The 19,019-nt window shown below is 54.1% G+C and overlaps 10 protein-coding genes across 10 annotated transcripts; 4 read left to right on the top strand and 6 right to left on the bottom strand.

Annotated features, from left to right (window-relative positions):
- Positions 1-213: 213 nt before the first annotated feature.
- On the top strand, positions 214-1,634 carry PG997_014148 (beta-lactamase family protein; the record flags this gene model as incomplete). The annotated part of the gene is made up of 3 exons (XM_066818462.1): positions 214-783; positions 849-1,095; positions 1,156-1,634. The coding sequence occupies 3 exons, from the start codon at positions 214-216 to the stop codon at positions 1,632-1,634; spliced, it is 1,296 nt and encodes a 431-aa protein (XP_066664154.1).
- Positions 1,635-2,527: 893 nt separating this feature from the next.
- PG997_014147 (uncharacterized protein) lies at positions 2,528-5,059 on the top strand (the record flags this gene model as incomplete). Its single annotated transcript, XM_066818461.1, has 2 exons — positions 2,528-2,558; positions 2,610-5,059. 2 exons carry the CDS (start codon positions 2,528-2,530, stop codon positions 5,057-5,059), a joined length of 2,481 nt encoding a protein of 826 aa, XP_066664153.1.
- Positions 5,060-5,143: 84 nt separating this feature from the next.
- Positions 5,144-5,667, bottom strand: PG997_014146 (uncharacterized protein; the record flags this gene model as incomplete). Its single annotated transcript, XM_066818460.1, has 2 exons — positions 5,144-5,496; positions 5,562-5,667. The coding sequence occupies 2 exons, from the start codon at positions 5,665-5,667 to the stop codon at positions 5,144-5,146; spliced, it is 459 nt and encodes a 152-aa protein (XP_066664152.1).
- A 1,278-nt stretch (positions 5,668-6,945) lies between these two features.
- Positions 6,946-8,171, bottom strand: PG997_014145 (uncharacterized protein; the record flags this gene model as incomplete). Its single annotated transcript, XM_066818459.1, has 3 exons — positions 6,946-7,661; positions 7,718-7,981; positions 8,057-8,171. The coding sequence occupies 3 exons, from the start codon at positions 8,169-8,171 to the stop codon at positions 6,946-6,948; spliced, it is 1,095 nt and encodes a 364-aa protein (XP_066664151.1).
- Positions 8,172-9,811: 1,640 nt separating this feature from the next.
- Positions 9,812-11,304, bottom strand: PG997_014144 (uncharacterized protein; the record flags this gene model as incomplete). Its single annotated transcript, XM_066818458.1, has 6 exons — positions 9,812-10,008; positions 10,087-10,159; positions 10,600-10,745; positions 10,799-10,925; positions 10,988-10,995; positions 11,040-11,304. 6 exons carry the CDS (start codon positions 11,302-11,304, stop codon positions 9,812-9,814), a joined length of 816 nt encoding a protein of 271 aa, XP_066664150.1.
- A 455-nt stretch (positions 11,305-11,759) lies between these two features.
- On the bottom strand, positions 11,760-12,302 carry PG997_014143 (uncharacterized protein; the record flags this gene model as incomplete). The annotated part of the gene is made up of 1 exon (XM_066818457.1): positions 11,760-12,302. One exon carries the CDS (start codon positions 12,300-12,302, stop codon positions 11,760-11,762), a length of 543 nt encoding a protein of 180 aa, XP_066664149.1.
- Positions 12,303-13,180: 878 nt separating this feature from the next.
- PG997_014142 (uncharacterized protein) lies at positions 13,181-13,925 on the bottom strand (the record flags this gene model as incomplete). The annotated part of the gene is made up of 2 exons (XM_066818456.1): positions 13,181-13,647; positions 13,727-13,925. 2 exons carry the CDS (start codon positions 13,923-13,925, stop codon positions 13,181-13,183), a joined length of 666 nt encoding a protein of 221 aa, XP_066664148.1.
- Positions 13,926-14,546: 621 nt separating this feature from the next.
- On the top strand, positions 14,547-15,115 carry PG997_014141 (uncharacterized protein; the record flags this gene model as incomplete). Its single annotated transcript, XM_066818455.1, has 3 exons — positions 14,547-14,759; positions 14,812-14,931; positions 14,996-15,115. 3 exons carry the CDS (start codon positions 14,547-14,549, stop codon positions 15,113-15,115), a joined length of 453 nt encoding a protein of 150 aa, XP_066664147.1.
- Positions 15,116-15,856: 741 nt separating this feature from the next.
- PG997_014140 (uncharacterized protein) lies at positions 15,857-16,918 on the top strand (the record flags this gene model as incomplete). The annotated part of the gene is made up of 4 exons (XM_066818454.1): positions 15,857-16,115; positions 16,169-16,473; positions 16,540-16,639; positions 16,707-16,918. The coding sequence occupies 4 exons, from the start codon at positions 15,857-15,859 to the stop codon at positions 16,916-16,918; spliced, it is 876 nt and encodes a 291-aa protein (XP_066664146.1).
- A 282-nt stretch (positions 16,919-17,200) lies between these two features.
- PG997_014139 (uncharacterized protein) lies at positions 17,201-18,125 on the bottom strand (the record flags this gene model as incomplete). Its single annotated transcript, XM_066818453.1, has 4 exons — positions 17,201-17,455; positions 17,531-17,751; positions 17,825-17,860; positions 17,924-18,125. 4 exons carry the CDS (start codon positions 18,123-18,125, stop codon positions 17,201-17,203), a joined length of 714 nt encoding a protein of 237 aa, XP_066664145.1.
- Between the last annotated feature and the right edge of the window lie 894 nt (positions 18,126-19,019).

Below are 19,019 nucleotides of genomic sequence, written 5' to 3'. Positions count from 1 at the left end.
AATTTGCTGGACAGCCTGAGCAAAAGGTCATATGAGGAGAGCAGAGCGGAGCTACCCCGGAACTGGGGGTATGCTGCGACGATACCCAGTACCTACAACATCGAGGCACCGCTAGTGGGGCACCACTACGGACGAACGCACACGGCGATTCTACTCGAAGCCTTCCCCGTTTTTATCATCTTCCTTGTCAGTTTAATACCGCCACACATCATCATGCCTTTCAGCGCCGCGAGCCTGGAACGCCTCGGCAGCATCGTCGACGATAGCTGCAAAGACTCCACTTCTGGCATACCGGGAACAACTGTCGTCGTCGTTGGCAAGGATGGAGAGGAGCTGTTCATAAAGGCGGCAGGCAGACGCGGCGTCGATTCCAAGGAGGCCATGTCTCTCGACAGCATCTACTACATGGCCTCCTGCACCAAGCTGCTCACCGGCATTGCCGTCATGCAACTGGTAGAGCAGGGCAAGCTGCGGCTGGATGACGCGCACCAGATCGAGGAACTGTGTCCGGAGTTCAAGACCATCAAGATCTTGCGATTGGACAGTGGGAGCAGGCCAAGCGCGCCAGGCAGGACACCAGAAACGACATGGCGCTTCGAGGACAAGAAGGTCGGCATCACTCTGCGCATGCTGCTCAACCACACGGCCGGGTTCGGTTACGCGTTTTTCAACGAGCGGTTGCGAGACTGGTGCCTCGCAGCGGGCGTGAATGTGTTTCCATCGAAGTTCGAAGATGTCAAGATGCCCTTGCTCTTTCAACCAGGCGAGGGCTGGGAATACGGGGTGAGCTTGGCCTTGATGGAAATCCCACACTGTTCGATGTTTGCTGACAATCACAACTAATCCAGACCGGTGTGGACTGGGCGGGAATAGCGCTCGAACGGTCTACCGGCCTCTCTCTCAACGACTACCTGCAGAAACACGTTTTCGCTCCTCTTGAGATCAGGGAAATGACCATGATCCCGACCAAGGAGATGCGGTCCCGTCTCGCGCACATGCACGCCCGCGGCAAGGACGGCAGCTTGACGACCCGACATCACCTTCTCCGGACCGTTCTGGATATCGACCTGGACGACGAGACTCAAAAAAAGCCAGGTCTTCAACAGCGGCGGCGCTGGCATATTTGGCAAGCCGCAAGAGTACTGCAGTAAGTAGCCCTCGACAATGCACGACGAGCCAAGTCAGAACCTAACACAGCCCGCTCGGTAGAGATCCTGGCCATGCTCCTCAATGACGGGACCTGTCCTCGGCCCGGCGCGAAGATCCTTAGCAAAGACACAGTCGAGGAGATGTTCCGCAACCAAGTCCCCGAATTTCCCGGTCTTGGCAGGCAAGGCATCCCAGCCGCGGTGCCCGAGTTGACCAACCCCGTGCCGGACCTGTACCCGGTGGAAGGGAAGCCTCCCCAGGGCTGGGGTCTGACGTTCATGCAGAGCAACGGTGGGGCAACGGGCCGCTCTACAGGGACTGGCCACTGGGCAGGACTCGCCAACACGTGGTGGTGGTGCGATCGCGAGAACGGTGTTGCCGGCATGGTGTGTACCCAGATCCTGCCCTTTGCCGATCCGGCGGTCCTGGGGCTTTGGACGCAGGTGGAAACCGAGACATACAAGGCGCTCAAGGAAGGGAAGTAGGTAGTATTAGTAGCAACATAGAGTCGGCCCACACGAGGTAGATCCTGAACACGACCTCCTGTTGACTATGGCCGCATGCACAACGAGACCCCTTACCCATTCGCATCACTTGGCCAGAGAGTGAGATACATCGAAGGATTTGAGTTCCGCTACAACGGTGTGAGCCTATGCATTGCATTGACCAAACTTTATAAAAGTACCCGAGAAGCATTCATCAGATTAAGGTTGCTCGCCACACAGCCAAGTCCCACTTGGTCCTGGCGGCATGAACACTGTTTCGACGTCTTGTCGTCGCCACTCAATGAGAGACGCGACCACTTCGGAGGAGCAGATTGAGTAAAGCCAGGAAAGAGCAGCAACACGGCGGGAACCACGCAGAGTGGCAGATGACGCAAATGGGCCTGAAACTACCCCGACACGATGTAACCCTCTTGCGGCTTGGCAGGTTTATCTGGGCACCCCGACAGAGGCGTACGGTTTTGACAGTGCGGGGAGGTGGAGCAATCCGGGGAAGCGGAGTTGTGCTGTCAACCCCCTGGATGGCAAGCTCTCATACCCACGCCCTGCTGCTCGCTGGAAGAAGATGCGACAAATCTCTTGATGATCTTGGCATTCTAGGCAGCCAGACCGAGAGATCCGTACGTACTCCATGCACACTCGCAGCTGGGGCTGCCTGATCACCTGGGTCTCCCATTTCCCAAGTGTCCCTACTTGCATCCTTTTTCTCATCACAATATCGGCACACATATCCCAGCTGTATTGCCCCCTGCTCCAGCACCTCTTCTGTTACTCATCGTGCAGCAATGCGACGACAAGGTCATTCGTGCGACCAATGCCGGAGGTCCAAACGGGCCTGTGATGCCCTCGCATTGGAGGACTCTGAAGCTACCAACATGGCGTTTTTGACGGAATCGCCCCGACCAGGTTTGTGCTACGCATCCGATGCTGCCAGATCTCCCACCTAACCATCTACAGCCCCCAAGACTCGGCCATGCTCCTACTGTGCCAGAACCAAGAAGGAGTGCACAACCAACTGGGCCTGGACCCAGATGCGGATCAGGAGAGCGTTGGAGGCAGAATCGTACGGAAGCCCTGATCTCGATGACTTATCTCCAACTAAACGCCAGAGGCGGGATTCGACGAGTCGCCGAATCGCCACCCGGCCCACTTCTCCCGACTACGGCTTTGGCTTCACAGATTCCTTTACGGGGGGCCTATTTGGCCCAGCCCGTCTCAGCCATGACATACTGGCCGACGAATTGCAAGCCGTTGCAAGTAATGCCGCAAGCTGCGACGCGGTTCTGCTTGGCCAACAAGCGGAAGAGAATCTGTTATGGAACGAGTGGGGGGAGATCGCCGGTCTCTCGGGTTATGAACCGCAAACCGCATTTTCGATGACGGAGAGTCCCAATGCCGATGGTGCAAGGCAGTTCCCAGATTCCGCGTTGTTGGGCAACTTCGGCTTCCCAAACCAAGAACAGAGTCAACTGCATTGGGGAACCGACACATCTAGCTGGTCGGACACCACATACAGTCCAACTACTCAAAATCCCTTCACCTCGACAATCGCGGACGAAAGAACGGACCCCTGTGGGCGTGCGTCATTGAAGCGACGCCGCATATCCCCTTCCACTTGGCGAAGACGACTCCACTCGCCTTCGCCATTCTCAACAAACCACAGGATTGCAAAACATGCCAACGAGAGCTTGATCTCGACCAACCTGCTCCGGATATACCACGATGTCCTTGAGCATAACCTCTCATGCTGGCTGACGGAGTTGACCTGTCCGTACCAATCAAGTCCTGCGCCTTTTCGGCCTCACAGAGTCGAGCTCGCAGAATGGGGATCGTCCTGGTCCAATCGTCTCTACCATCGCACCTTGAAACTGGAAGAAGCGGCCAAGGGGGCCAAGTTGGTGCGGCTGAGCGCGTCGGAGGACCGTGCATGCAGTCGAGCATTGCACCTAGCCATCATGGCATTTGCTACCCAGTGGGCTCGGGGAAGCCGCCGGCAACATGACCAATACTGGCCTCCACCGTCCAAGTCGAACGACGAGTTGGCCGAAGACAGTTTGGGAGGACTGACCGGCGAGTTTGATCGGGAAATCCAATGGCACTTTTGGACACAGGCAGAACAGGCGCTCCAAGAAATGACTGGCGTCGACTCATTTCGACTTGCCTGTGCCGAAGCCATCCTTGGCCTGGTTCAAAAGCCGTCGAATCGGGATCATGAGGTGGTTGAATTTGCCGGAACCAAGACGTATGAGCGGATCGACCGAAGGTTCGACCAAGATACGTTGCTGCATGAGATCTCGCAGGTTATCTCCAAAGATGGCCCTCCCAAGTATATGGAGCGAGCCGCTGCGAGGATGCACGCGCTGAAGTTCAAGTTTGACTTGGCCACGAAAGGGGTTGTTCGGCCATATCACGGTGATGGAGCGGCGAAACCTTTTCAGCCAATGAGTGAAGACGATGAGACTTCCCTTGGGCTGCTATACTGGCTTGCCGTCATGTTTGACACAGTCTCTTCTTCTATGCATCGTCGGCCCCTGACTGTGTCAGACCAGGATTGCCAGCACCGAGACAGCCGAGTCGAAGAAGCAGACAATCCCCACTGGAATATAGACCTCTTTGCCCAGGACAGCCTGGACTGCCCTGCCCAGCAGCCTCTATGGCCATGCTCATACGATAAACTGGCCGAAACCGTCACCAAGTCCGGTCCAGTCAAGGTGCTTTTGTATCGACACGTTTCCTGGCTACAAAACTCGCTACGACGAGGTCAACAGGGACAAAAACTGGAAGACATCGTTCGCAGTGCCCTGTCCTTGTACGTCTACTGGAATACCACGTACGGGCAGCTTTTCCGCGACCTGGTGCGGGACTTTGGCTGTGTGCCAGGGCGGATACGGAGTTGGTTCGTGTGCATCTCGGGGCACTGGCATTTAGCGGCTATGCTCCTAGCTGAGCTCATAAGCACCATTGACGAGCAAGAACTTGGGACCAGGGAAGGGATGGACCAGCGACTGAGCAGCAGCACTGTGATGAGAATTGAAGAGACCAGCGCCAAAGAGGTGTCGGACCTAGCCAGAGTTGCGACCCCATGCGGGGATGGCCAACCGACAGAACCCCAGCTCCCCGACTTCCACCCTTCGGTCAATGAAGGGACCATTCTCACAGATCCCTGGACAGTCATTTTGATTCAGGCATTCTCGAAGGCATCCGTGATGCTTCTCACGAAAGCGGATCAATACCGACAGTATGCGGTGATGGAAACCGGCGGCGACGGGTTAGCAGAGACGATACGACGTGCACAGCGGTGTATTAGGGGCTTGTGGTTTCTAGGGAAGAAGTCGGACATGGCACGGGAAGTGGCTGACATCCTCAGCAGGGAGCTGCAATTTCAGCAAGGAACAGTGATATGGTAGCTAGTGCTCTGCCACGTAAGCTCACTGCACCGACTAGATATTTGGGGGAAAAAGAAGAAAAAAAGAATTCGTCAGAGGTAATTCCTAGCCACCTCCCATCATGGCCACGCATTTGATTGCGAGATCCCACCGAAAAGCGCCACATGCCTTTGTGTTGCAGCTTGATTGGATGCGCCTTTTGATTTCTCGATGTGCTCCCCCAGCCCTTTGGCCTGGGCCCCTAGAAAGGCCGGCACCCGTACCAATCCCGGAGATTGCTGCCGATCCCCTTCCCAGAAAATGCTCTCCAGCAGCCGTCACTGCGGTCTCGGCACTCTCCAGCGGCATGGGGCCGTGGATTGTCACCAGGCCCCCTGCGAATTGGTTCATAGTGTGCTTGGCCGAGTCGAGCGCTGCTCGGGCAGCCAGGGCTGTTTGTACGCCCACCAGGATCGGTCCTGCAAGCAGCGGTGTTAGCCTGAAAGCCCAGATGGGAACATCGCATCGCAAACTCGGTGCTGACCTATGTAGGGTAATCCGGTGATCTTGACTTCCCTTATGACGGGAATCCTCTTGAGGACAAATGTCGCGGCCTTGCCGACGTGGAGGACAGGAATCAGAATCGGCATGGGGGTGTTCAACACTGCGTGGCCAAGTGTTATGCCGACTCTTTCGGTGTTGAGTTGGGGGAAGATTCACTTGATGAGTCCCCGGACCATACGCCAAATGGACATGATGAAAAGTCTGGTGGTTGCAGGGAATGCGAAGAAGCGAGTTGGATGTTTGTGTGTCTTGTCGAATGATAACAAAAGTGACTCGCCCGGTGAGGCAGCGTGCCAGATGCCAGAAGATTGGGTGCCCTGTGAGGATAGAAGGGGTTTTCTGGATACGAAGGTGCTCTTAAGTCAAAAGCCGGTTTCCCCGTTTCATCAGCCATCACACGGTCCAGCAGTCAGAATAAGTGCTACTGTGATAGGAAGCCGCCTGGGGTCGTCTATCAACAGCGTGTCTCGCGACGGAGCCGGCCGCATCGAATCGCTTGGCCCCTCGGTCCATCCACGCTGCTTTTATCCGTCTCGAGAAACGCAGAGACATCCCTCTCGTACTATTAAGTGTTACAGTAACACCACGTGTGGCTCCTGACTAGAGAATGCTTGCAACCATGGTTTCCCGAACAGGCAAACAGTGCCGAATCGGGGCTTCGTCACTTGCTACTGGTCAACACCAACCAGGATATACACGAACTCGGGGGTGGGGCCTTGGGTGACAGGAATGTCTGCATGCATGCTTTCTGTAGGAGCGGGTACCATCCCACAGGCGCACTTTTTAGACGAGGGGGCTTGCAACGGCAACGTAGTGACGCCCGGGTTGGGCTGAAAAAGCATACAAGTTCGATTATTGATGCCTTGAGAGCGACCACCACAGCGTCTTGGAACTGATTCTCGAATGCCACACCATCGACGAAACCGAGAATGCGTCCCGAAACTAGATCGTGACACGCGAGGAATTGTGATACGATGAGGATGTCATATTAGTGTTCAACACCAGGAGGTGGACTCATCTACTCTAAAGACCCTTAAGGAGCGAATCAATCCAGGAGGACTCGATACGACGGTAAGTTAGGAAAACCCCCGAAAGAGGAGGTAAAGCCACGAAAGAAAGACTCGAGGAAGCGTGATATAGGTTGGAGGAATTCCCTACGGGCAACGCCGTAACAGAAGCAAACAGCCGGCGGCTCGAGTCAACGATTACACCAACCGCCAGATAAGGAATAAGTCTTATGATGTCCTTTATTATGATATTCCTGATATTACACCTCCTGCTGAATCTCTGCCACGCCCGCATGAAATTGTTCCAGCTAAAACAGATTAAATTACAAGTCAGTAAGTTTCCCTGGTACACCAATCTCACCTTAACAGCCGTTTGATCCTCTCCGTCATCTTCTCGTTCCAGCTGTACGTTATCGCGTTCGCCAGGCCGACGTATTGCGTCGACGCCTGCATCACCACGAGCCACACAGGGGAAGACCCGCGCACCGCCTCCACCAGTCTCGTCGCGATGCCCGGTATCCAGAGGACAATGTACAGGACTGGATAGCCGTTCAGCAAGAGCATCCTTCGAAGGTTGCTATTGGACGCATGGCGGGCACCGCCGTGGACGTGGCGGTCGTGGTCGATCCGGGACATGCGGGCGGTGGCGGCGGCACCATGAGACATTTTCGCCGGCGGGAGATCATGCAGAGGTATGGCACTTCCGCTGGTGGCGCTGGCAAAGACTCCCGGGGCAGTAGGATCCGGCCAGCTGACCCCGCCGTCTACGTGGAACGTTCTCTTAACGATGATGTCGCTGGTCTCGGTGGTGTCCGGATTGTCGTTGGCCTTGCCCCCTGCGGGCACGATCGGTGCAAGGGAATGGGTGGTGATATTCGATGTGCTCAGCACAAAGCTGTTAAAGGTACGCTTGAGATGAATGTAGATGTACGTATATATGACGAGGGTGGCCAGGAAGATGGCCATGCGCCAGCTATGGGTGAGTGCATAACGAAGAGACGCCTCTTGCGGCTTGATCCAGCACCAGTTGCCACTGACTGGGCCATAGGCATCCAGGGCCAGTCCAGTTGAGCCTTTCGGCAAAGGTTAGATACAGGCAAGAGTGAAGAACCATGGTGGTGGGACATACTGGTGATGACGGACGGAACCCAAGCTAGTGCGCAGATGAGTAGTATCGTGGGACGCGACGGCTCTGTCGAGAGTTTACGGGTCCGCAGCATCAAGAGGACCATGACGGACATGATCAGGATGTTGAAGTCGACGGCCTGGACCGAGAACTGGCCCACGAAGGCGTTGATGGTGCACGCCACGCCCGGGGACAGCGGCTCCGGCTTTTGGTAGTTGAGCATCGTGATGACACCCGATATCGAGTTGTTCATCGAATTCATGCCGTCTGATAACAGCACGAAGTCAGTGAGTACATTGCATCATCAACAACAACATGACTCGGGATCAAGCAGTTGCGTACCAGCAATCAGGAGGTTGAGGATCAGGGCGTGGCGGAAATGCCTCCCCGGGGGCGCGACGAAATGTGCGATGAGGGCGACCGAGGTGGCCAGCAGAGAAAGGATCGATCCGATCATGGTCGGGATCGCGACAGCCAATTTGATGGGTGACATGGCCCGTGGGAATTTCGATTACCGGCTGCCCGGCAACAAGCACCCAGATCGACGCTCTGGCAGGTCGGATCGGGGTCTTCTGTCCCGCTGCCTTGTCAGTCTGGCACAGATGGCGGCGGGATGGTCGAGATCGGTTGGGAAGGGGGTGAGCCTTGGGCAGCTACAAGTTTGCGTGGCGGGCCAGTGACTCGGGGATAGAGTCAAGAGATATCGGATGAGTCCAGGACCGCGATGAGCTCACTCATACGAAACGGCATATCGAAGCTATGGAGGAGGCCAGGAGTCAAGACCACTGCGGGCGATGCGGAGAAGCATCTACCTATGTATGTATGAGATTGCATGGCTGCGGGCGGTCAGGGCCCCGGCGCCAGCGCAAAGGAACGAAAGATAAACCGCCTTATGTACAGGGTGCTCCTGCGATGGTTGCAATCGTTCCCCTGGCACCGCCGAAAGCCTGGCAATGTCTCCCCGCGCTACGGCGATGCACCGCAGATCATGTTACACCTTGACCGAGCATGACTCGAGGCGCCCCCCAGCCGCTCGGGGCCCGGGAAAACAAGGAATCCAGCGCCTTGAGATCAAGGAAGTGGAATAAGGCCTTAAGGCGCGTGGTTCTTGGCTGCTTTAAACATGTCCCGTCTTCTTGTTCGCGCGGCTCGGAAGCGTCGTGCTTTTGCGATACCAAAATAAACCTCACGCGCTGCCCGCATGTATCCCACGATGCGAACGCTTTCTTCTTAATGTGGACACTCGGTCCGAGTCATTGAACGGCATCGGGTAACATCCGATCTTGAAGAATGCTACATTCGGAGCATACGTCTCGTAGGAGCAGATATGGCAAGCCACGTGGATGAGCTTCGCCGAGTGAGACGAACTGCCTTTTGACCCTTGATGCGCTTCCGAGTTTTGTTTCTCGAACACCTCTCAGCAGCGGCTCGGTATCGCCTGGTCAATTGCTCCTGAGAGGATGCGCAGTGCTGGGATCCTGGATATTACTATGAAAAGTGCATGTCGGTAGTAAGATGCCATTCAGGTTGCGGAGGATCGAATACACGGCTTGGTACGCGATCAAGTTGGGATGCTATTCGCCAGGCCCATCTGTCCGAGCAGAAACTGACTTTAGTACCTTGTGTACGGTCAAAGCTAATTGATAACCAACTGCATCTCCCCACCCTGAGAACGCAATCTTGAACAATTGGATCGGGATAGTTCCAGGATCACTGCACCCAAGTGTCTGTATTGGCCACCGAGCGCGGTGTCCGGCTCGAGTCTGGGTTCCGACGGGAAAAGGCGACTGTCTCGTTTCCGGCGCTTCCTCTCAAGCTTGCGAGCTGGGCGCAAGTGCTTAGCCGCTGATGGGAACAGCCTACGGACTACAGGCCATGCAATCACTCTTGGGCCTCTGGCTACCTGTTGGCTTCGTGACATCCAGCATGGGGCGTCCGATATCTCGGTGGAGTTGAAAGGCCAAGTGAAGGGCAATGAAGAAGCCGCTTGGACCGCTGCTTTTTCGGGTGAGGTGGTATCCCAGGTCGCTGTATTCCGTAGCCATGCGGCGAGTCCAATTACGGTTACAGTGCACTGGCCGCGTTGGTACCTGGGCCCTAGTGGGCCCCGCCGTTGAAGACCCTGTCAAGATCTCGCCCACAATGGGTCACTTCGAAATCTTCGTCTTCTGTAGGTTGTAACCCAGGAGGGAGATCGGGCGAGTTGGCGACGACAATGGGTGCCTGCAAGGGCCGGTAAGGAATTGCCAGAGCTGGCGCAGAGAGAGCTTTGCGTCGACGACTATGTCCGGCGCCTGCAGAAGAGGGTCCCTTACAGCTTGTATTAGCAACCGCAGAGGGACTTGAATCGTATGCCCAGTGCTTCTATTCACCTTGCATCTTGGGTCGAATCCAGCCAGTAGCTGGCAAATCTTGACAAGCGCCGGCAGGCACATGACGAGACTTCTGCATCGGGACAGGAATGCATAAACTTCAAATCGTCGCATTGCCAACATGCAGATCGACCAAAACCAGAGCGCTGTCAACTAATACCTTGAACTAATACCTTTGGCTGAGCGGGCGCTGTTGGCTGGATGCAGTGGGCTGGATTGGTGGTGACCGAGTTTAACAGGTCTTGTCGTCCAAATTTAGCGCTATCGCTGCACGAATCTGGCACTGCCGTTGCCCGGATTTAGCGGGCTGGGTTGGGTGCCGCTACTGTTCACTGGATTGGGAACTTCTACCCCTCGCTACGATTGACTGCCAGAACGGTGGCGCGAAACGCCGAAGTGTTGCTCGTCAGAACGAATGAGGGTTCTTCTCTGCACATTGTCCGGTATATGGTCTCAATTGAAGTGGTTTACCTTGACTCGCCCGACGATGCCAATATGCCATCACTCTCATACAACCGGTTGGACGCTCTGAGCGTATACAGTTCCGTAGATGACCGACAATACCGCATGTCCCCATACCCATTGATAAAGGTCCGTCCAGTACCATTGGCGTAGTACCCTGGCCGTTCGAGCGTTCCATCCGCATTGCAAAGCACAGCCTATTGAGTCAGAAGAGGTGTTTTGAGAGCTTTGGAGTATCTTGGTGTTTTACCTCTCTCAAGAAATGCAAGCAATGTGGCCAGTGAGTGTTGGCTCGATGGTCCATGCCAATATCCATCCCGGCTTTCGCGTTCTGTAGGGCTTTCCTCAACGAGGCCAAACAGTGCAGTTGATGAAACCTGCATGGAGGTCAGTCCAAGTCATTCTTTCAAATTCTGGACATCAGGTTCTCGATACGTACATGGTAATCTGCACGACGTTTTTGTTCTCATCAAACACCAAAGCCGACTGACCCGTCTCGTTCCAGAGGTCATCGTACCGGTGGTCCAGAGACATGTATGTCGTGTCTCGCTGCCATCGTCTCTCTATCAAGGTTGCACCTTGTGGCGTTGGCGCCGTGGTGCAACTTGAGACCATGGACCAAAGCTGTAAAATGCAGACGGATTGCGCGATGAGAAGGACAGCCGTCAGAGTGTTGAGCGCCCTGCTCGAGCGAGTATCTCGCCTTTCGTTGCTCAAGGCATAGCGAGGCAGCACCGCGATGGAATCAAATGCCATTCTCAAAAGACTTTGATCTCGCCGTGACAGCAAGAACGCCTGGACCCTGGGGGGGGATAGGACGAACTCGGAAAGACATTAGGAGGATGAACTTGAGGCTTGATTATCTAAACACGCAGGGAGGTAAGCAAAGACAGGGGTGCATACACCAAGAGTGTAAGCTTGCATGCCTGATATGCAGAGTAATCACGCTACATAGCACCATGTAGTATCAACGGTGCCCCACACCTAGTAGTATGGGCTTATCAGCAACCATTCCATCGTGGGCTTTCATTCTCGGGGAATAGCTACTATGAGTTGGAACACATGCGAGGTAGCTATGGGGAGAAAGGGGTTTCCCCAGAAGTGTATCTTATTCGCACGAAACTCTGAAACTACTACCAAAACGTAGAATAGGTAGGACATGACGGACCTGCTAGTAGTACAGAATACATCTCAAAATGGATTTCCACAGCTCACCACAGGGAAGAAGCCTTGCCGCTCGACAACTTCTCGCAGTGCAAGTAGTCCATCGTGAACCTGGCCCGGTAGCTGTGATCGATATTGATCAAGTAATACGAGCAGTGGTCGAAATGCCCCTGGTTCATCGTCTTGTTGTCGCTCAGGGCGTAGCCGTGCAGCACCGCCCGCTGTAGCGTCTGCCAGGCGTACGTGCAATGGGTGCGGTGGTACTTTCCCGACGTGTACACTCGGCGGTTGACGCCCTTCTTGAGCTCGTCCACCGGGATCCTACTGTTGTTATTCTCCCGCTCGTAGAAGAACTCAAAGTCTTCGTAGGTGTTGTAGGTGCTGCTCAGCTCGGCGTCGAAGCACTGCTGGGGCACCCAGGCGAAGGCCAGCATGTCGAAAACGCAGCCCTTGGCGCTGGCTTCCTCGGGAGAGACGCCGCAGTCGTGGGAGACCTCCTGGGGACTTGCTTTGATCATCCAGTACCCCAGAAGCAAGAAGGTGACGAAGGCGAAAAGAGTTCCGAATATCCTGAGGGCCAGTTCAAGCATTTGAACGACAGATGACTTGGGTGATGCACGGATCCTGTCGATCAAAGCCTCCGGATTGTGTAGTTGTTCTCTCAAGCCAGGCTGGTCTTCATCTTTCGACGGTATTCTGGAATACAATTTTGCAGGCCACATCTTGCCACAGGCGAGGATGAATTGGAAGCTGAAGGGTGGTTGAAACAGAAGGCAAATGGTTTTAGAAGGGGGTTGACGATTGTATCATGGACTTCGACGTTCTCTCAATCACACCCTTTGACCAGGACAGCCCTTGGATCGAGAGTAACCAGCAGAAATCATCCTCAGACGGACAGGATAGATGGGTAGAGTCTTACTTGGGCGCGTAGGTCAAGCAGTGTTCCACTTTTCATGTAAGCGAGCATGGGCTGAAGCATGATTACTCTCCGTCGGTGAGCATGCATGGCTGACTACACCAGTCCGGACCACGTTCCCATTTCCCTCTGTCGCGCTCGGCACACGTGGGACAATATGCCCGCACACACTCCAGTGGCCTGGACACATGGACCACAAGGTTAAACATGGCCAGTCTTTCAAATCACTCATGTATTATTGCCCCGGGAATACACTCAAGCAAAACGTCTAAGCATGTTTTTTTGGGCAACGAATAGTCTAGGAGCCTTGTAGCAGCATTGTGCATGTAGGGTAAGTAGTATTCTGCTTTCTCATTCCTCTAGCTAAATATCAGGCATGGTATAGACCAGATGCGCGATTCAAATCATAGAGCTAGGCTTAATGGACTCGTCCCAGTTGCCAATGTCATGTTCTGGCCGCATGGCCCATTCCATAAGGGCATCATAGTCTGCGATCGTGTTAGTGTCGCCCATGGATCGGTAAGATGTTGACGGGGTATGCATCATTTGCAATTACCTCTGCAAGTGTGCGGGACGCCCAGCGATCCCATGGCCTTTCCCCCTGGATTCGACCCACATGTAAGGCACGGGCGAGATATCCGCGCCGCACATGAGGGTCTGCCGCAGCGAGTCGAAGCAGTGGTCGATGTGCCCGGGCGCTAGGATGGCCTTGTTGATGATCGGATCCTCGGCGAAGCCCTCGGTGTGGCCGTAGTAGAGGTGGCGGATCGAGTCGAGGCAGTGCATCTCGTGAAAGACGCTGATGAGGACGGGGAAGTGGTCCTCGTCGCCCGCGATAGGGATCGTCTTGTTGACGAGCTGGTCCGCCGATGACCGCGGGATCCGCACCACCGTCCTCGGGTACAGCTTGTACCACGCCTCGTCCGCGGCGGTGGAGTTGCCCATGTAGATGGTCTTTTCTGCGCCGAAGCCGCTGCTGAACAGCTGGGACTTGTAGCGCAGTGCTTCTTGGGCAGGTGCTAGAATCGTACCATGTTCTGGTAAGCAACAAGTCGCTGACATTCTTCTCACGTAGTGATACGTGCGCGGAGAACTTACAATAGATGGACTGTGGGAATATCGGGTTTGATGGGCCCCGATGGGACCACTGATGAGCAATGAAGGCCAGCAGGGACAGATTCAACAATCCAGAACAGACAAGCAGGAGACCTGTGATGATTTTGAACCGCCTAGAGACAGACGAGGTCGAGATATGCTTCATCCCACCGAGGAAACCCTCGGCTTCATCGCCAGACATGCTGTCCTCGGAAGAAACTTTCTCATATTGGCAGTCATTCTTTGTGTGTCCCATTTTTCTGCCCAAGACAAATGAGGCCATGGGAAGATCTAATAACTGACTTCGTGTCGCAGAAGCTAAACGAGGGATGGGAAGATGGGCACGGGATGGGTTCTTGGGAAAGGGGAGGAGTAGAGAGCTGTCTGTTGAATGAAGATATCCAGCCAACGGCATACCTCGCACGTCGTAATATCAGCATTACTTGGATCCCGTGCATATCGGACCTTGCCATGAGCCCAGCCACTTTCCCGTGATGTGTGTGTGTCTTACAGTAATCGTGCATCAACGCTTGATTACGACAGGGATGCGAAGACCGAGGGTGACAGGTATAGATGAACAACAGTCCGGCCTTTGAGCTCCGACGGTACCACTCAATGGATATACTGTTCATGCAAATCCAATTCTGTTAGAATTTAAAGCAGTGTTATAATTCCCATAAAGCCCAGCATCCCTTATACCACGAGCGTCTACTCTAGTAACTGAAACTGCAAGAGGAGGTCATACTCACGACTTGATAGCAGTCTATCTCTTCCACTTTGCTAGCCTTCCTCAGCACTTTAAACTCTCCCGTGGTCAGAAAACATGAAGTTCTCCTCTTACCTTGTCGCGGCGGTCGGCCTTGCCACGTCGGCCACAGCAGCCCCCGTGGTGGCCAAGTCTACCGACATCAAGTCTCGTGCCCCGATCGGGTCCTTCATCTGGTCCTGGTATGGAGATGACCAAGAGGAGAATGAAGCCGTCACCGAGGAGGCCGCCGATGCTGGCATGGTCATGAAGCGGTCCACGGGCAAGAAGGTGAGACAAGATCCGCGATTCTGTAAACCTGGTTACTAATCCGGGCATCCAGGCTCGTGCTCCCATTGGCTCCTTCATCTGGTCGTGGTATGGTGACGACCAGGAGGAGAACGAGGCTCCCACCGAGGCGGCCGCGGACGGAGCGGTCATGAAGAGGGCCAAAGCCAACAAGGTAAGCCGCCCATGTCTATACGCTTGCGCGCTTGCATTACACGCTACTGACTTGCATGCCACAGGCACGTGCTCCCATCGGCTCCTTCATCTGGTCCTGGTACGGAGACGATCAGGAAGAGACCGACGCTCCCACCGTAGCCCCCACTGTTGCATCTACGGAGGTGGTGGTGGATGCTCAGTAGGCTATAGAAGCCTCTGTCCCAGAGTTAAGCTGCATGATGAAGTGAGAAAGGTTCAGGGGTTTGGTTATATACTTGGCTCATTCTTCCCACGATGACAGCTCCAGAAACCTAGGCTGTCAACAGGCTACGTAGAGCAATGCCACTCTTTATCTCGAACTAGTTTTTCATGCATTTACATTGAGCCATTTCCCTCCGCCTCCGAGGAGTTAGAGTATTTCATGAGCCCGTGTGTGCGTCTGGGGAACACCGTGTCTATCAGTCAGGGACACTAAACACGGGTCCAGTCACCAAATATGAGCGGGTATAGTGAGTCCGCGCTGAACATAATCAGCTCCAAAATCAGTACTGAAGACTTGACAATTTTTGGTCCACCTCGCTTCTCGTATCGACTTTGCGTGTAGCCTGTAACCCCTCTCCGGGCAGGGAATGTCTGACAGCATATGCACGCTTACTCCGCTTATCTGGGCAGTTTGATCCTCCCAAGCCCGCGCTCTAAGTTGCGTCTATGCATGATTACTCCCAGTAATACCGCCAAGATCCGTGGTCTCTGTTAGGGTAACTTTGGCGGGGTATCGCTGATGCGTATGCATCTGGAATTGCCGGTCCTCGGCCACCACGCCGAAGTTCGAGTCCCGTTTCAAGGTCAACTCCGAAATTGGAGGGCAGAAAGAGGTTAAGGCATGCACCATCACGGTATTCAGATTCAACGAAAACACTCACTACACAACTTCGAGCAGCAGAATGTGGAATTGGCCTTCCAAATCTCGTTCGACTGAGCTTGATGAAGCCGAAGGGTTTCTACAGAGTGAGGAGCTCGATGGATATGCCCGTAGCGCCATATCTGGAACCAACGGACGGAGAGGGGGAAGCGCATGCCTTCGTATGAACTGGAGCTGGGTTCTCCAGACGGCCATGCTGTTATCTTCCTCGACACTGTTCATCCTCAGTTGGTACCACGAGCCATCAGATGCAACTTGCACCCGGAGGTTATTTCCTTATTGTAAGATCCAGTCCAGACCTCTTCAGTTTTGCGCGCCAAAGGTGTAGTAATAGGCGCCTTCCTAGATCAATCACTAACCAGTGGCCACCAACGTGCAGCACCAGCGCTGGAAGCCGTCACGTATCACGACGAGACGCTCCAGGGAGAGTTTCTACAACCGTCTCCCTACCGTGGTACGCCGACACCCGAGATCGATGCCCGTTGGGAAGAGATCGCAGACGGCAACGCCTTCAATGTGGCCAGCGACAAGCTTCACCTCCTGAACAAATCTAGCTCAGACCCCTGGCACCATACGGCCCCGGAGTTCGGCGGTGGAGTGGCAGCACAATCGTGGGGCTTTCATCAGCTTCACTGTTTGGTGAGTTCTCACTGATTGTCGAATGATATGGTAGAAGTTCGAAAGGCTTATAGGATTTCCATGCAGAACCTTCTCCGTCAGGCCTCCTACGAGGACGAGTATCGACAGGCCGGGCGATTGCCGGAGATCTTGAGAGCTACTAAAGAAGTCCGGCGGAATCATCTGGGTAAGTCAGGCTCTTCCCGGGCCACGTGGTGGATGTCGTATCAAATAGCTAATATTCCTATCTCCAGATCACTGCATTGAGGTGGTTCGTTTGGACATGATGTGCCAGGCCGATGTCACGCCGTACTTTGTGATGGAAGCTGCGCCAGGCCATGCTTCCGATGCACTGCGCATCGACTTCTCGGTCTTCAAAAAGTGCCGTGATTTTGGGAAGATTAAGGATTGGATGAAAAACCGAGTGGCGATTGAAAGTTCTAGGGATAGCTTCTTAGACAGCTAAACAGATCTGCAGATTCTTGAACGTCACCTTGTGTTTTAGCACATGTCCCCTCTCATGGTAGCTACTTTGAGGATGCACCCCATAGCCTACAGAGGGCAAGTTGAAGATGACTTCTATTTTAAATTCAAAAGTCTCCATCTCCATTATGTCCAATGGTCCCAAGGCATCGATGTATATTTTTAGAGCATACCGGGCGCAAACCGCATTTGCTTGTGTCTTTCATTGTTTATCGATATACACAACTTGAAATGCCTCTGTCATGACTGACCACCCCACCCCTTTTCACGGCGGGACCTGAAACTCACTCTTTCGCGACCTTTGCCACGCCCTGATCAATTTGTGATCGCGACACTGCTTAGTGACGTTGAACTCCGGCTGGAATATGTTGAACTCCTCGTCCACCCGCATGGTCATGACCCCGACATCGGCGTGACAGAGCAAGGTCTGGTACAAGTAGCTGAAGCAATGGTCCGCGTGCCTCTCGGGATCCGACAGCCGGTCAGGGCCATCTTCGAAGTATGCCTTCCGGAGATAATTCTACACAAAGAAAGTCATCGTCATCAGCCACGATACAATAGGTCCTGGTCGTAACTGATAGTAAAAAGCGCTTACTAGGCAATGTAGCTGATGAAACATCTCAATCGAGACTGCGTAGCCACGTGGCTCGCCATACGCCCTGGCCGTATCGCGTTCACCGGGGAGCCTTTGCTTCTCTTCTTCGCTGATGACAATGATGATATTGTCGATAGGCTCGGCCCACGCCGAGTCCACGTTGGGGTTCTCACGGGAGTAGGGATCACTGCCGTTGATGTACCTGTTGGTAGAGAACGTGCCTGAGGGTCTGTCAGTCTCTATACTACCCAATGGATTCTGGATGCGCTGTCCAAGTTGCGTCAATATACATACGCTCTTCCCAGGCGATGGGTGCACCAATGAGTGATTCTACAGTGGCATACCAGATTAGCATCGAACTACGAGTCGCCTAGTTGGAGCATTGATGCTTACCGCTGAAACATGGAGAGCAAGATGTACCCTTCACCCGGGCGATGACGACGAAGGTGCTGTAGCTAGCAAGCAGAACAAGATGTAATAGCCATGGCAGATAGTTCACTTTACGCAGTCTGGCCTCATGTTCTGTTGGCGGCAGCTCTGCTGAGTCGTCAAGCTGCTCGACCTTGCTGTATCGTTTCGAGAATACACCCGGCATTGTCCTTGTCGTCTGATCATGGCCAGGTAGCAGACAGCAGCACTGCAGCCAGATCCGTACTCCTTGCTCAACTGCAATCAGAAGCAAGCTTAGTCATGGGGGGGCCCGGCGACAAGATTTCCCATCATCCGCTGATGGTCCTTCAGGAAGCAGGCTTTACTTGGTAGGGTAGATAATCATGCATCACACTCCATCGAGCTGCAGGACGTTCGTGCGCAGTTCCTCGGCATGACTACCCCAACTGCATGATTACAGTAATGGGTATTCTGGATATTCCCGAATGTGATCTAGGAGTGGTGATACTGGAAACGTCCAAAAGCCATCATCCTTCCTGCAAGTCAGCGCGGGGAAAGTCAGCACTAAAGCTTTCCGTCATGCGGTGGACATTCTGTATCACACGGAGTGATCAGTACAGGCAATGATTGGTTGACCGCACGGCCTTGGCGTATGCTGGCTTACTTTGTCGGTGCAGCATTCTACGACTGCTCAACTTGCACCTATTTGCTTCGGTTCGGTACTATCCCGACATCCACGCCAAGACATTGTATCCTGGTCGCAATGGCTAGGAATGGGGGGGCTCAGCCAGCCCCCGGCCAATTTGAACTGTTTCCCAAGGTTCTCGGTCATGTCGTCGGTACAGTTAACTGTGATAGCTTCTTCAGAATTGGCCTCGGTTGAGGGAAAGGACACATGGGGAAGCTCGAGATGTTTGGCACCGACGCCCACAAGTATACTCCTCTCAGTGACGAGCAGGTATTAGAGAAACAGGAGCCAAGGATGCTTGCGTGGAAATCAGTAGCTATCCTTAAACTGCTGCTTCTCGTATTCGCATTTTTTGTGGTCGCAAGCGTCGGGTTCCTTGCTGGCCGGAAGAGTTTGGATAGTCAAGAAGTC

This window comes from Apiospora hydei (assembly GCF_038363865.1).
Source record: "Apiospora hydei strain CBS 114990 chromosome Unknown utg000009l_segment0_segment0, whole genome shotgun sequence".
In the NCBI taxonomy this organism is placed as follows: domain Eukaryota; kingdom Fungi; phylum Ascomycota; class Sordariomycetes; order Amphisphaeriales; family Apiosporaceae; genus Apiospora; species Apiospora hydei.
The sequence above is the reverse complement of the archived record's forward strand: the minus strand, read 5'-3'. Positions and strand labels throughout refer to the sequence as shown.